Source organism: Somniosus microcephalus, chromosome 2, assembly GCF_052327205.1.
Source record: "Somniosus microcephalus isolate GS21.2 chromosome 2, FLI_Smic_1.0, whole genome shotgun sequence".
NCBI classification, from domain to species: domain Eukaryota; kingdom Metazoa; phylum Chordata; class Chondrichthyes; order Squaliformes; family Somniosidae; genus Somniosus; species Somniosus microcephalus.
In genome coordinates this window covers 24,058,229-24,071,816 of record NC_140988.1, presented here as the reverse complement: position 1 = coordinate 24,071,816, position 13,588 = coordinate 24,058,229, and the positions used below count along the sequence as shown (strand labels likewise).

At 44.2% G+C, this 13,588-nt stretch overlaps 1 protein-coding gene across 2 annotated transcripts in view; it reads left to right on the top strand.

Annotated features, from left to right (window-relative positions):
- LOC147122603 (rod cGMP-specific 3',5'-cyclic phosphodiesterase subunit beta-like) overlaps positions 1-13,588 on the top strand; it is a 133,614-nt gene that overhangs the window by 29,473 nt on the left and 90,553 nt on the right. For both annotated transcript variants that reach the window (XM_086007500.1, XM_086007509.1), the window contains exons 4-7: positions 3,862-4,002; positions 12,323-12,397; positions 12,971-13,035; positions 13,130-13,196. In XM_086007500.1, coding sequence (XP_085863626.1) covers positions 3,862-4,002; positions 12,323-12,397; positions 12,971-13,035; positions 13,130-13,196 — 348 coding nt within the window. The remainder of the gene's footprint in view (positions 1-3,861; positions 4,003-12,322; positions 12,398-12,970; positions 13,036-13,129; positions 13,197-13,588) is intronic.

Sequence of the window (13,588 nt, the reverse complement as noted above, 5' to 3'; positions counted from 1 at the left end):
ATTCGTGCTTTATCCTTATTATTTTATTGGCCTTTTCTACCACCCTCCAGTTTGTCGTTCTTGCTACTGTCCTTTTACCTAACCTGCTTCTCTTTGTTGGATACTGATCCAAACTATTCTCACCGACCATGGTTATATCACTCCACCCCTCTGCACCTTCCCCCCCAAGAAGCACTCCTTTCATGTTTTTGGAGTATATCCCCTAATTACCTTCTGAATACTGTAGAAACACACACGCACACAGACACGTGGGCACGTGGTTCATCACTGGACCGTTTTCAACAGTCAGGCTTTACTTCATGATGTGTCGAACACTACAGCGGCCCTAAGCATTCTGGGATACGACTCACTCAATGCGCGATAAATGGCTAAAACTCCACTTATACCACGCTTACATTCCTTTTACATTTTTATCACTGCAACTGTGTACATGTATTGTAAAAATAGAATACCGTTCATGAAGTTGTTGAATACCAGATTTCTTCCAGAGCTGTGTAACTCATGGGTGACTTTATGACTTGTGAGCTATGTGGTCTCCTTCACTCACAGAATAGTGTATCCGGCACTGATCTTTTGTCAAGCCCTATAATCACAAACATTTTTAGATGCTTTATCAAAAAGTTAAAGCTGACTGCTTAAACCTGTTTAGATGCAGATATATGTAAAGTCGCTAGTCATGCACACTCTGCGAGAAGCCACACTCAAAGTATGGATTGGAGATAGGAGTGCAACAATTCTCCAACTTGTCTTCTCTCTGTACAAACAGTAGGGCAGCGATTTTATGAACATAAGAACATAAGAACATAAGAAATAGGAGCAGGAGTAGGCCAATCGACCCCTCGAGCCTGCTCCGCCATTCAATAAGATCATGGCTGATCTGATCCTAACCGCCAATCCACTATCACAGAACCATCTCCTGAATCTAACAGAATTAGACACACGAAATAGGAGCAGGATCAGGCTACACGGCCCCTGGGCCCGCTCCGCTACCCACAGGGCCATGACCGATCCGAACCTAGACTCATGTCCAAATTCCTGCCCGCTCCCCGTAACCCTTAATTCCCTTTACTTGTAGGAAACTGTATAAGAACATAAGAAATAGGAGCAGGAGTAGGCCAATCAGCCTTCCTCGGCGCTTCCATGGTGGGCGATGTCGGTGGTGTGTCCCGACTCTACCGCTGGCTCCACCCCGCTCTGTGAAATGAATTCATTTTAATTGGGTTTGTTAAGCCCACCGAGCGCATTTCCCGGTCAATTAGAGGAAGCGGGTTTGGTTACGTCATTTGATGATGCAACGTCAGCCGGTTTCCTTAAAGAGACCATGGCCAACTTTCTTTTGACATTTGTGCTGTCAGTGTTCTACAGCATTGTGATGCTGCAAACACTGACAAGCACTGCACAGAGGTGCATGGCTGCACCCAGGCTCTCCCATGACTCCCTCCATATGCTTATGAAGGGAGTCACAGCGCACAAGGAGGTCCTCTTCCCTTCCCATGGGTGAAAGAGACCTCCCCAGGAGATCAGCACAGTCTGGTTGCACATTGCAGAGGAAGGCACAAGCAGGGATGTGGTCAGAAGGACCTGGGTGCAGTGCCGCAAACATTTCAATGATCTCAGTAGATCAGTTAGGACAAAGCCACACTCAATCTCACCCTGCTGTGCCTCTCTTCACATCCCCATCACTCTTTCTTCCCTACCCTACTCCTCCACATCCTTACTCACACCAACTTACCTTGCACCTCCACCCATCCCTCTCTATCTACATTATCACATTCCCATCTCACTAGCCACCCCTCATACTCACCCTCATCCTAATGCAATCATACCAACTAACAACACACAAGGGTAGGTACTTGGGTGTTTTAGCCAATGTTCATGTAAAGTTTCTTTTAATGCGGTGTCAAACATTGAAACTTTTATTTTCAACACTTTGCGTTCTTGAACAGATTTGTGTGCACCTTTGGAAGTGGCTTAGTGAGTTGCAGTGAATGGTGAGACATAACGGTGCCCCCCGCAATGGTCATGAGTGTGAAAGGAATGGCTTGGACATTGGGTGCTTTATGATGTTGGTGTGGGGTGGTGCCAACCTGGCAGATCATGTGGCAGCCAGGGTGTACAGCGTCAAGTGAAGTAAATCTGGCCATGGTGAGGCCATCCCTGGCCTCCCGGGTAGCAATGTGGTCAGGTGCTGATGCCCTCTGTCCTGTGTGGCATCAGATGATTGCGGAGGAGGTTGGTGGTGTTGTTGTTGGTGCTGCTGGTGTGCCTGGTGCTGCTGATGTTGGGGCTGATCATGGTGGGATTCTGAGGACCAAGGTGAGAGAGTATAAACTGCACCCATGCTGATGGAATAGACGGCAGGTAAAGTAGAGATGACAGAAGCAATCTGTCAATGGTGAGAGAGGTAATGAGGTCAGACTACATGTAGACTTGTGTAAAGGGTTGCAGCATGGTGAATCTGTCGTGGACATGCAGTGAGGAAGAGCTTATGCCTGAGGGAAGATATCTCTGTAAGTTGGGAGCTTTTACTGTACATTTGAAGCTGTCAACTCAACAGCAAATTCAATGGCCACTGAACTCCCACCTCAGCTTGACAGACGTGGTCAACGACCAGTAAGGACCACATGGGCGAGCTGTCAAATGCAGAAGGTGAGCTGAAATTAATTCTTAAGTGGCTCTAAACAAGCCACGAATTAATTACCTGAATTGGGTCTCCGCCGTAAACCCGCTGCTGCGTGTCGGGTCTGCTCAGCGCTGACAGACCTGACATCGGGGAAAGGTGCATGGCGGCGGGTTCACAGTGGGGTCCCGACCCGCTGGGGAAAAAAAACATTTTCCCTCCCGACCTGCCACCAATCCTGCCCGCTGAACACCTGCAAAATCCAGCCTTGGGCTGATACTGCAATCCTTGGCGCCCTAGGCTCAATACCAGCCCATTCAGCACCCGATACTTTCAGTGCCTATAATGCATGCCAGCTATGTAATTGGAACAAAGAGCCTGTCCAATGAATGTGCGCACGGATCACTAAGACCCCATTTCTAATGTAAGCAAGGTCTGCTGCCTCTATTATGACTGGAGCACCTGAAAAGCACTTCAGACACTCACAAGGGAAGGTCACAGTGTACCATTCATTTTCTTTTCCCCTGGCTGAGCCTGACCTTCTAATAGGGCCACCCAGCTTGCTTACTCCTGAACGACTTCAGCCTCAAAAGGCTGATTTGCTGCTGGTGCTGTCCTCCATGATTCCATTCCCCCTCCCACTGCCCTCGCCATGAAAAAGTGCATGTGCAAGCAGCCCTTTATGAACTTCTGCTGCTTGAAGTACTGCTCCACAGCCTAAACACTCTCACAGTGTGTCATGGGAGGGTTATTAAAAAGATGCCAATGAGCTGGTTACATTAACGGGTGAAGTTACCCTCTTAGCTCTCAGGCACAGTGTTCAACTTGCTGCATGCCAGGGCCACCTTATGGTCCCATTATGTCAGTATTTCTTTGTTCTTTGGAGGAGGTCTTTCAATCTAATTCCATTCTGCTTTCCTGTTAATATAGTTTTACTAAGTTCTGTATCTGGTATTTTTCTGTATCTTTTTTCTATCTGGTTCTATGCTGGAATCGGAAGGAAAGAACTACTCAATGTGTGAAATGAGCTCCTTTTTTGCAACAGCAAATATATCTAAGGCTGCACCATAACCCTGTGTACTTTAATTTAGTTTTGCAATGGTGTTTGTTATGGCTGTGATGGGGAGACCAGGAGATGTAGTGTGTTTTTTCCCCTCTTGAAACCTGGTTCAAATGCTGCTCAGGTATAGTTTGAGTTGTTTTATTCTAACATTATCATTTTATTTCTTCCATCCCTATAGGTTCTTTTATGGTCAGCTAACAAAGTATTTGAGGAACTGACAGATATTGAGCGACAGTTTCACAAGGCTCTTTACACAGTGAGAGCCTACCTGAACTGTGAGAGATACTCAGTCGCACTGCTAGACATGACGAAGCAAAAGGTTTGGATCATACTTTGTATATTTTGTTGATTTAAGTACCATATCATTGTGAACCACTACATCAGATTTTGGCTATTATGAAAATTAGTTATATGATGTATCCTGAATATTGGCTTACCAATATTTAACAAATGAAATCCAGTCACAGGCATGTTTTTTTTATGTTAAAAGGTTTCCTTGGGTTTCAGTTGAGTTTGATTGGCGATACCTTGACATTCCTACAATGTGACCTCTCAGTTAACTCAACCACTGGTAGTGCAGGAGGAGTACTGTTTAAATTGAACAGTGTGGTGACCCATAACCTGAACTTCATTTATCTGTTTTGTTGACTATCTGAAGGACTCGTTTATAAGTGTTTTTCTTTTCTTCACGACTCTTTTTCCTACAGCTGGGAAATGTAACAGACTCCTGTTTAAAAGTGATGCTGAAACAGTCTGTCACAAGAACTGGGTCGCTTGAGGATTCAAAAAGTGTGAGAAAACCACCATCAGGCATGGTGGGGACAGTGCCCCAATGAAGCACTAATTCAACTTAAAGCGTATGATGTAGTAGCCATTACGGACACCTGGCTACAAGCTGGGCATCACTGGGTGCTAAATATTCCAGGCTATAGGATCTATGGAAAGGACAAGGAAATTGGGAAAGGAGTCATAACAATATTGATAAAAGACACAACTAGAGCAGTAGAAAGGAAGGGTTTCAGTGAGGGTGATCAGATAGCGGAAACATAAGGAGCAGCAAAGACTCTGTGAGACACTGATGGAAGTTGTCGACAGACCTCCTGACAGTAGTGATGTAGTGGGGGAACGTATAAATACAGAGATCGGGGAAACACATAGCAAAAATAATGGGCTGGATTTTCATTCAGGAGTCGGGTAGGAGGCGGGACTACAACTTTCGCGGTTGTAGTCCCGCCTCCATCGAGATGCGGCTAATCCACGTGATTTTAATTTGATTGACCTTGTTGAGCCCGCCGAACAGGCTCAGCAGGCCAATTAAGGGCCACCCGGCAACAGGTGACATCACAGACTGAAATTTCATCTGTCAAGAGGTTTTGACAGGTGAAATATCAGCATTTCACAGCTGTTTGAAGCTGTCAAACACTGACAGTCTTACTTCTAACCCGAGTCCTTCTCCACAGACTCAGTTAGAAATCTCTCCTGCACAGAAAGCTGAAGGCTGTCACTTTTGACAGCTCGCAGCCATTCTGCTTTCTGTGCCGATGAGATGAGGGATTCCTGAGACCTAAAGGAAGGAAGGCTGAAAAGGTAAGAAAAGGTAATTTAAACTTCCTTAAACCTTTAGACACACCAAACACACTTACCTTTGCACTCATGCACACATCACTCACCTGAACACCGACATCTCGACCCCTCCAAGTCCTTCAACCCGACGTGGTTTGGAGCCGTCGGGAATCCCACACTTCAGCATTAAAAATAGGGATTAGGCTAAAAACTGCCTGTTAAGTACCTGTTAACAGGCAGTTAATTGGCACCAATCCCTTCCCGCCTTGGGTAGGTGGGTCCCAGTGCGGGGCGGGTACCCGCCTCCTTTGAAACTGGCATGGAGGCGGGTTGGGTGCGGGATGGGGTTGGGACCCCTGATTTTGGGATTTTAACCCCCCACACGCCTCCAATCCCGACTCCATGGCCCAATGAAAATCCTGGCCAATGTGTTTTTTGGGGAGATTTTAATTTTCACATTGACTGGGAGAAGCAGAACAGCTGAAGTAGTAATGGTAACAAATTTGTGGAATGTATTCAGGACAGCTTACTGGAACAAAATGTTTTAGAACCAACAAGGGAACAAGCCATACTAGATTTAGTGATGAGTAACTCTCCAGAATTACAGGAAACTTTTGTTTAACCGGCACAATTCTCACTGCGAAAACTACAGAATACAGTCGTTTATAAGTTTTGTTTTACTGTTAAGTAATTAAAGAGTTATGGATTACCCTCAACTGGCATTACTGTACTTAATCAAGCACCTTCCACCATCCATTTAACACAACATTCTGTAGGTGAGTACCCAATTATACTGCACATTTCTTGATTTTTTTACTTTTGTTTGTTAAAAATAGCCTCGGTAGATATACCTCTCCGTTATCCGGAATTTTGTATCAACCGGCACCATCCTGGTCCCGTCGGTGCCGGATACCAAAGAGTTTCCTGTAGTTAACAATTTGATGGTAAGGGAACAATATGTGACCTGAATTTGATATCAAATTTGAGAGGGAGAAAGAAGAGTCACCAACCAAGTTTTTTAATTTAGTAAGGCAAACTTTAAAGCGACGAAAAATAAATTGACTGCAGTAAATTGGGCTGAACTGTAAATGGGTAAAACTACAGACAAACAGTGGGAAGTATTCAAAGAAGTATTTGATACAAAACAGAAAGGGAATCTAAAAGTCTTCTATCGGCATATAAATAGTAAACGGGTAGTAAGAGGAGGGGTGGAGCCGATTAGGGACCAAAATGGAAACCTACGCATGGCTGAGGTACTAAATGAGTACTTTGCATTTGTCTTCACCAAGGAAGAAGATGCTGCCAAAGTCATAGTGAAAGAGGAGGTAGTTGAGATACTGGATGAGATAAAAATTAATAAAGAGGAGGTACTAGAAAGGCTGGCTGTACTTAAACTAGATAAGTCACCAGGACGCTAAGGGAAGTAAAGGTGGAAATTGTGGAGGTACTGGCCATAATCTTCCAATCCTCCTTAGATACGGGGGGTGGTGCCATAGGACTGGAGAATTGCAAATGTTACTCCCTTGTTCAAAAAAGGGTGTAAGGATAAACCCAGCAACTAAAGGGCAGTCAGTTTAACCTCGGTAGTGGGGAAGCTTTTAGAAATGTTAATCCAGGACAAAATTAACAGTCACTTGGACAAGTGCGGATTAATTAAGTAAAGCCAGCACGGATTTGTTAAAGGCAAATTGTGTTTAACTAACTTGATTGAATTTTTTGGTGCGGTAACAGAGAGGGTTGATGAGGGCAATGTGGTTGACGTGGTGTACATGGACTTCCAAAAGGTGTTTGATAAAGTGCCACATAATAGGCTTGCCAGCAAAGTTGAAGCCCATGGAATAAAAGGGACAGTGGCAGCATGGGTACGAAGTTGGCTAAGTGACAGGAAATAGAGAGTAGTGGTGACGGTTGTTTAGCGGACTGGAGGAAGGTACATAGTGGTGTTCCCCAGGTGTTGGGTCTAGGACCACTGCTTTTCTTGATATATATTAATGACTTGAACTTGGGTGTACAGGGCACAATTTCAAAATTTGCAGATGACACAAAACTTGGAAGTATAGTGAACAGTGAGGAGGATAGTGATAGACTTCAAGAGGCCATAGACAGACTGGTGGAATGGGCGGGCATGTCAGGGTCTGGAATGCCATGCCTGAAAGGGTGGTGGAGACAGATTCAATCATGGCTTGCAAAAGAGAATTGGATAAATAACTGAAGGAAAAGAAATTGCAGGGCTACGGGGAAAGGGCGGGGTAGTGAGACTAGCTGAAGTGCTCTTGCAGAGAGCTGGTATGGGCTCGATGGGCTGAATGGCCTCCTTCTGTGCTGCAACCATTCTATGATTCTATGAAAAGCAGTGCATACCTCTAAAAGGCAACGGTTCCACCTGTGCACTTCCACTTTGTGATGGCCTAGAAAAGGGAAGACTGAGGGTTGACCTGATAGAGGTCTTCAAGATTACGAAAGGGTTGATAGGGTAGACGTAGAGAAGATGTTTTCACTTGTGGGTGAGACCAGAACTAGGGGCCATAAATATAAGATCATCACTAATAAATCCAATAGGGAATTCAGGAGAAACTTCTTTACCCAGAGAGTGGTTAGAATGTGGAACTCGCTACCACAGGGGGTAGTTGAGGCGAATAGCATAGATGCATTTAAGGGGATGCTTGATAAGCACGTGAGGGAGAAAGGAATAGAAGGGTGGGAGGAGGCTCGTGTGGAGCATAAACACCAGCATGGACCTGCTGGACCGAATGGCCTGTTTCTGTGCTGTAAATACTTTGTAATACTTTGTAATATTTTGCAGTTAAGCTTCCACAAATGCAGGGAAAGTGAAAATCCAGTGGATGGGGAGAGCTATAAAAAGCAACAAAGGGATATAAAGAAACAAATGAGATGCAAAAAGAGAATATGAAAAAAAATGCAAGGGATATCAAAGCTGACAGTAAATGTATTTATAAATATATTAAGAGAAAGAGAATTGTAAAAGGGAATGTGGGCCCATTAAAGACAGATACAGGCAAGACTATAATGGGCAATGAGGAAATGATAGACTTGCTAAAGAGGACGTTCCATCCATTTTCACAGTAGATGAAGAAGATAAAATACCAATGGTACAAAGGGACCTAAAATAAGTCAAGGGGAGGAATTTATTGGATTTAATATAAATTTTAAAAAATGGTAATGGAGAAAATAATGGAACTTTGGAACAGGAGGAGGCCATTCAGTCCTTCAAGTCTGTTTCACCATTAGATCACGGCTGACCGGTACCTCAACTCCATTTGCCCACCTTAGATCCATTTCCCTTGTTACCCTTACCTAATAAAAACCTGTGGATCTTAGTCTTGAAAATTTTAATTGATCCAGCATCCACAACCTTTTGGGGGAGAGAATTCCCAGATTTCCACTAACCTTTGTATGAAAAAGTGCTTCCTGATTTTACTCCTAAATAGCCTAGCTCTCATTCTAAGATTGTGTTCCCTTGTTCTGAATTCTTCCACCAGAAGAAATAGCTGCTCTGTATCTACCCTATCGAATCATTTTATTATTTTAAACACCACAATTAGGTCACCTCTCTACTTTCTAAACTCAAGAGAATGCAAGCCAAGTTTATGCAAACAGTCCTCATGAGGTAACCATTTTAGCCCTGGTATCATTCTGATGAATCTATGCTATACCTACTCCAAGGCCAATATATCTGTCCTGCCCAAAACTGAATGCAGTACTCCAGGTAGGGTCTGACCAAGGCTCTGGCAACTGAAGCATCACTTCCTCCCCTTTATATTCCAACTCCCAAGATAAAGGCCAACATCCATTAGTCTTTTTGATTACATGTTGTACCTGTTCACTAGCTTTTAATGATTTTTTACATGGAGACGTAAATCCCTTTGCTTTTCTATAGTTCTTAGTCTTCCACCATTAAGAAAATATTCTGATTTGTCTTTCTTGGATCTAAAGTCAATGACCTCACATTTCCCCACATGGCACTCCATCTGTCACAGTTTTGATCACTCGCTTAATCTGTCTATGTCCCTTTGTACCTTCCTGCTCCCATTTGAACTACTTACTGTGCCTCCCAATTTAGTGTCATCTGCAAACGTGGATATACAACTCTCTACCCCTTCATCCAAGTCATATGGTAAAAAGCTGAAAACCACTCGCTCTCTCTTTCTCTCTCTCTCTCACTCTCTCTCTGCAAGCTAGACAACTTTTACTTGAGTTCTATAATACCAGTCAGATGGAAAAAGTAACTCATATGTTAATGATGCGTTTGATATAATGGGCAGCCATGTAGGTGAGGCAATAATTTGAATTGTGCAATAATGGTCTGGTCTCATGTTTTAACCAAAGGATTGAGTACTTTGAAGAAGCTGGATGAAATTATATTCTAACGGGAACACGGAACCCATCCCCCATTAAGAAAGAACAGATATTTTTCCACCACTTGTGAACAACGTTACCACAGCTTAACAAGCACTAAGCATTTTTTTCTAATTTTATCCCCTCTTTTTCATGCTGCAGTTCAATGGGCCCCCATAGGCCTTCAGTATTTCACCAACATAGCTATACTTTACTTGTAACATAGATGATGAATGTGGATGGGTTATTCACCTGCAAGGCACCTGGACCAAGTCGAGCAGTGTCCTCACTGGATGCCTGCTTATACCCACTTTCACTGGATAACGATCTAGAATGGGAATCCTGGTTGAGTTTTCCTTTACATAGCCCAGCGACGCTGAGGCGAGTTGTAGCACGCCTACCCTGGCTGAGACCAGCTAACTCAAATGAAACTAGTGACAGAACCCATGGCCTTGTTGATACGTATGACTCAATATCACACATGGTGATGCATTTGCTAAGAAAACTTTTCATTTAAAAAAGATAATGAAGCTCTTGAGCTCCACAATCGACCACATTGGGCAAAGTTGCTGTAAAACACCTGTGCTCATGCAGTCTAACAATAGCCATTACTATAGTAACACAAAATATATCTTGCAACCAAAATAATGCGTGAATATATCTGCATTAACCTAAAGTTCTCACCCTCCAGTTTCCAATCTAACCATAACACACCACCTTTTTTATTAATCATTAATTAGTCTTAGCTTTTTAAAACACTGGTTAATAGTTAATACGACCTTGTGGAAAACTGAGTTTCAAACTCTGTGCAACCAACGCTTTTTTAATTATCACTTATGCCAGGAGATACAGGGACTTGCCTGGCAGCCTATGAGTGGAACCTTTTCACTACGGACAAGACACAGGCGGATTTTCTGCATCGGCAGGATCCCGTCTCGCCTGCGACTTCCACCCCGAAAACTCCATTAGTCATGGCGTTGACCCTGGCTGACCTCGCGGGGCCGTCACAATTATAATAATTTTGGCGGGCTCCTGATGGGATTCCCACGAGCACCAAGGAGCCCATCTTGGGTGGGATATGCATGCAGAAGAAGAAGAACAAGAACTTCCATTTATATACCGCCTCCCACATCCTCAGGACGTCCTAAAGCACTTTACAGCCAATGAATTATGTTTAACGCAGCAGCCAATTTGCGCACAGCAAGATCCCACAAGCAGCAATGAGAGAAATGACCCAATCACCTGTTTTTAGTGATGTTGGTTTAAATGTTTGGATATGGGTAAATATTTGACGGTGCTGTTCTTCAAGTTGTGTCTTGGGATCCTTTGGGGGAAAAATTCAGTATCACCCCGTTTGGGGTGCCATTATCGGCTGTGCGCACAGTTTAGCGCCTGGTGCTAATTATCGCCTCCGACGGCAAAATTGGTTTTTAACACCCCTGGAGGTGATTGGAGCGCTAAATCAGGCGCTTCACAGCTGTCTTAAGGTGCAAAGGCCGAGGAGTGAGGCGCTACCTCAGAGCGCTGGCGAAGCAAGGAAGGGCAAATCAAAATAAACCTGCAAAGTGCTGCTCAGTACCCAAAACTCCTTCACACAGCGTTGAATCTCTCCAGAAGTCTCTCTCTCGCTCTCTCTCAGAATGCGTGGTGCAAAAATGTCACCAACAAAAAAAGGCAGGAAGCGGTCGCCTTTAAATAGCGCTCCCCAGTCCCTTTCTGACTGCAAAACGCTCCCCTCAACCTGTCGTTGCTAGCGGCAGGCGGAAAGGCAGGGGGCGCCACTCAATATCCGGTCCCGGGCGCTACCGGGGCGTTGCGCACTCGACTGACGTCACGATCTGCTGGCGCAGGAGATCATGGCGGCAGTGTTTAGCGCTGCCGCAAAATGTCTAGTTAATTTCGCGAGTGGCGCAAACATCACCACGCCCGGGCATTAGTTGCTTTGCGCCCCATTAGCGCCCTCTTAAGGCGCTAACGGGAGGCGCAAATAACTGAATTTTTCCCCCTTTATGTCCACCTGAGATGGGAGACGGGGCCTCGGATTAATGTCTCATTCGAAAGATGGATGAAAATGGCTGCTGGAGGCCTCAGGTGCCTGCAGCAACACAGTGATGACGCGGGGAAGCTAAATCAGGTGTTTGGTAACATTTTTAAATGTAGCATTTCACAATTAATTGCACTCCTTTGAGGCATTTAAATTTTAAATTCTCTCCTGCCCACCCTCACAACACTGGAATTCCATTAACTTACTGGCATCCCTGCGTCTAACATTGTCACGGTGATCATGACTGGAAGTGGTCATATGACACCATCCCATCATTACCACCGACTTTGCGTACACCTGCCATATTTGGCTGGACGTATTCAACGGGTGGCATTACCTCTGGTGGCCCACTGCTGTGGAGCTGGTGGACTGCTCCCTGGTATGTTTTCCAATCCCGCCCACCCCCAGGTATGCCCAACATCAGGTGGATTTGAGCAGTTGATCGTCTCTCAGATATCTAATTACAATATACAGAGGGCATCTTATCTTCCTGCAACGACCTGTGAAACAAAATTTCAGATTATTATATTCATGGTGTCATCTAAACTTCTCAAGATGTTCCTATTTTGTAGTAGCCCTCCTCGCTGAGTGTCGCTCTCTATGGTTTGCTAAGCTATTAATTTTAACACTGGGTTTTATAATAATAGATTTAACAAATTCCTTATTTCATTTGCAGGAATTTTTTGACCTGTGGCCTGAACAGATGGGTGAAGTCCCTCCTTACAAAGGACCCAGAACACCCGATGGCAGAGTACGTTTTAACCTAATTCAATGTGAATTTGTGAATTCTGATAGAGAAAGACTTGCATTTATGTAGTCCATTTCACAACCTCAGGATGTCCCAAAAGCACTTTGCAGCCAATGAAATACAGTCACTGTTGGAATGTGGCAGCCAATTTGCACACAAGGTTCCACAAACAGCAATGTGATAATGACCAGATAATCTATATTGTGATCTATATAGTGATGTTGGTTGAGGGATAAATATTGGCCAGAATTTCTCTGCTTTTCTTTGAAATAGTGCCTTGGGCTCTTTTACGTCCACCTGAGGGCAGATAGGGTCTCAGTTTAACTATTAGACGGCACCTCCGACAGTGCAACACTCCCTCAGTACTGCACTGGGAGTGTCATCCTAAATTTTGTGCTCAAGTCTCCAGAGTGGGACCTGAACCCACCACCTTCTGCCTCAGAGGCAAGAGCACTACTAATTGAGCCATGGCTGACACTGGCTGATATGGGTTATAAGAAATTTGTGATTCCTATCACTATCATTATTGTTAAATGTTCCATCTACTGTGTGTTTATTGTATATATTATTTTATAGGAAATAATCTATCATAAAATCATTGACTACATTCTACATGGGAAGGAGGAGATTAAAGTCATTCCGTAAGTCTTAAACACATCTCAATTGACAATCATTTCTCCAGTAGTAAAAATAATTCAGCTGCACAACTTGTGCTTTTCTCTGTCTTTTCTTCAGGAGTCCTCCTGCTGACCACTGGGCCTTGGCCAGTGGACTACCAACCTACGTTTCAGAAACTGGCTTAGTAAGTTTTGTTTTCAGAGCTGTTAAAACATTTTATGAAGTAACATAATTTTGCCTTGGAAAAGGAGAGCTACGAGTATGATTCTTAGCTTAAAGAACCTTAGCTACTTAGAGGTGGGACTAAATTAATAACAAAGAACTCCGTAATCCAAACCTCCGTCTAGTTGGCCTTGGTAACACGTGGCTGGTGGAGCAGAGAGCCCTGGCTACGAAGATAACCAAGGTTTACATAGGATTACATCGGATATATGGCACAGACACAGGCCATTTGGCCCAACCAGTCCATGCCGGTGTTTATGCTCCACTCGAGCCTCCTCCCATCTTTCCTCATCTAATTCTATCAGCATAACCCTCTATTCCCTTCTCCCTCACATGCTTGTCTAGCCTCCCCTT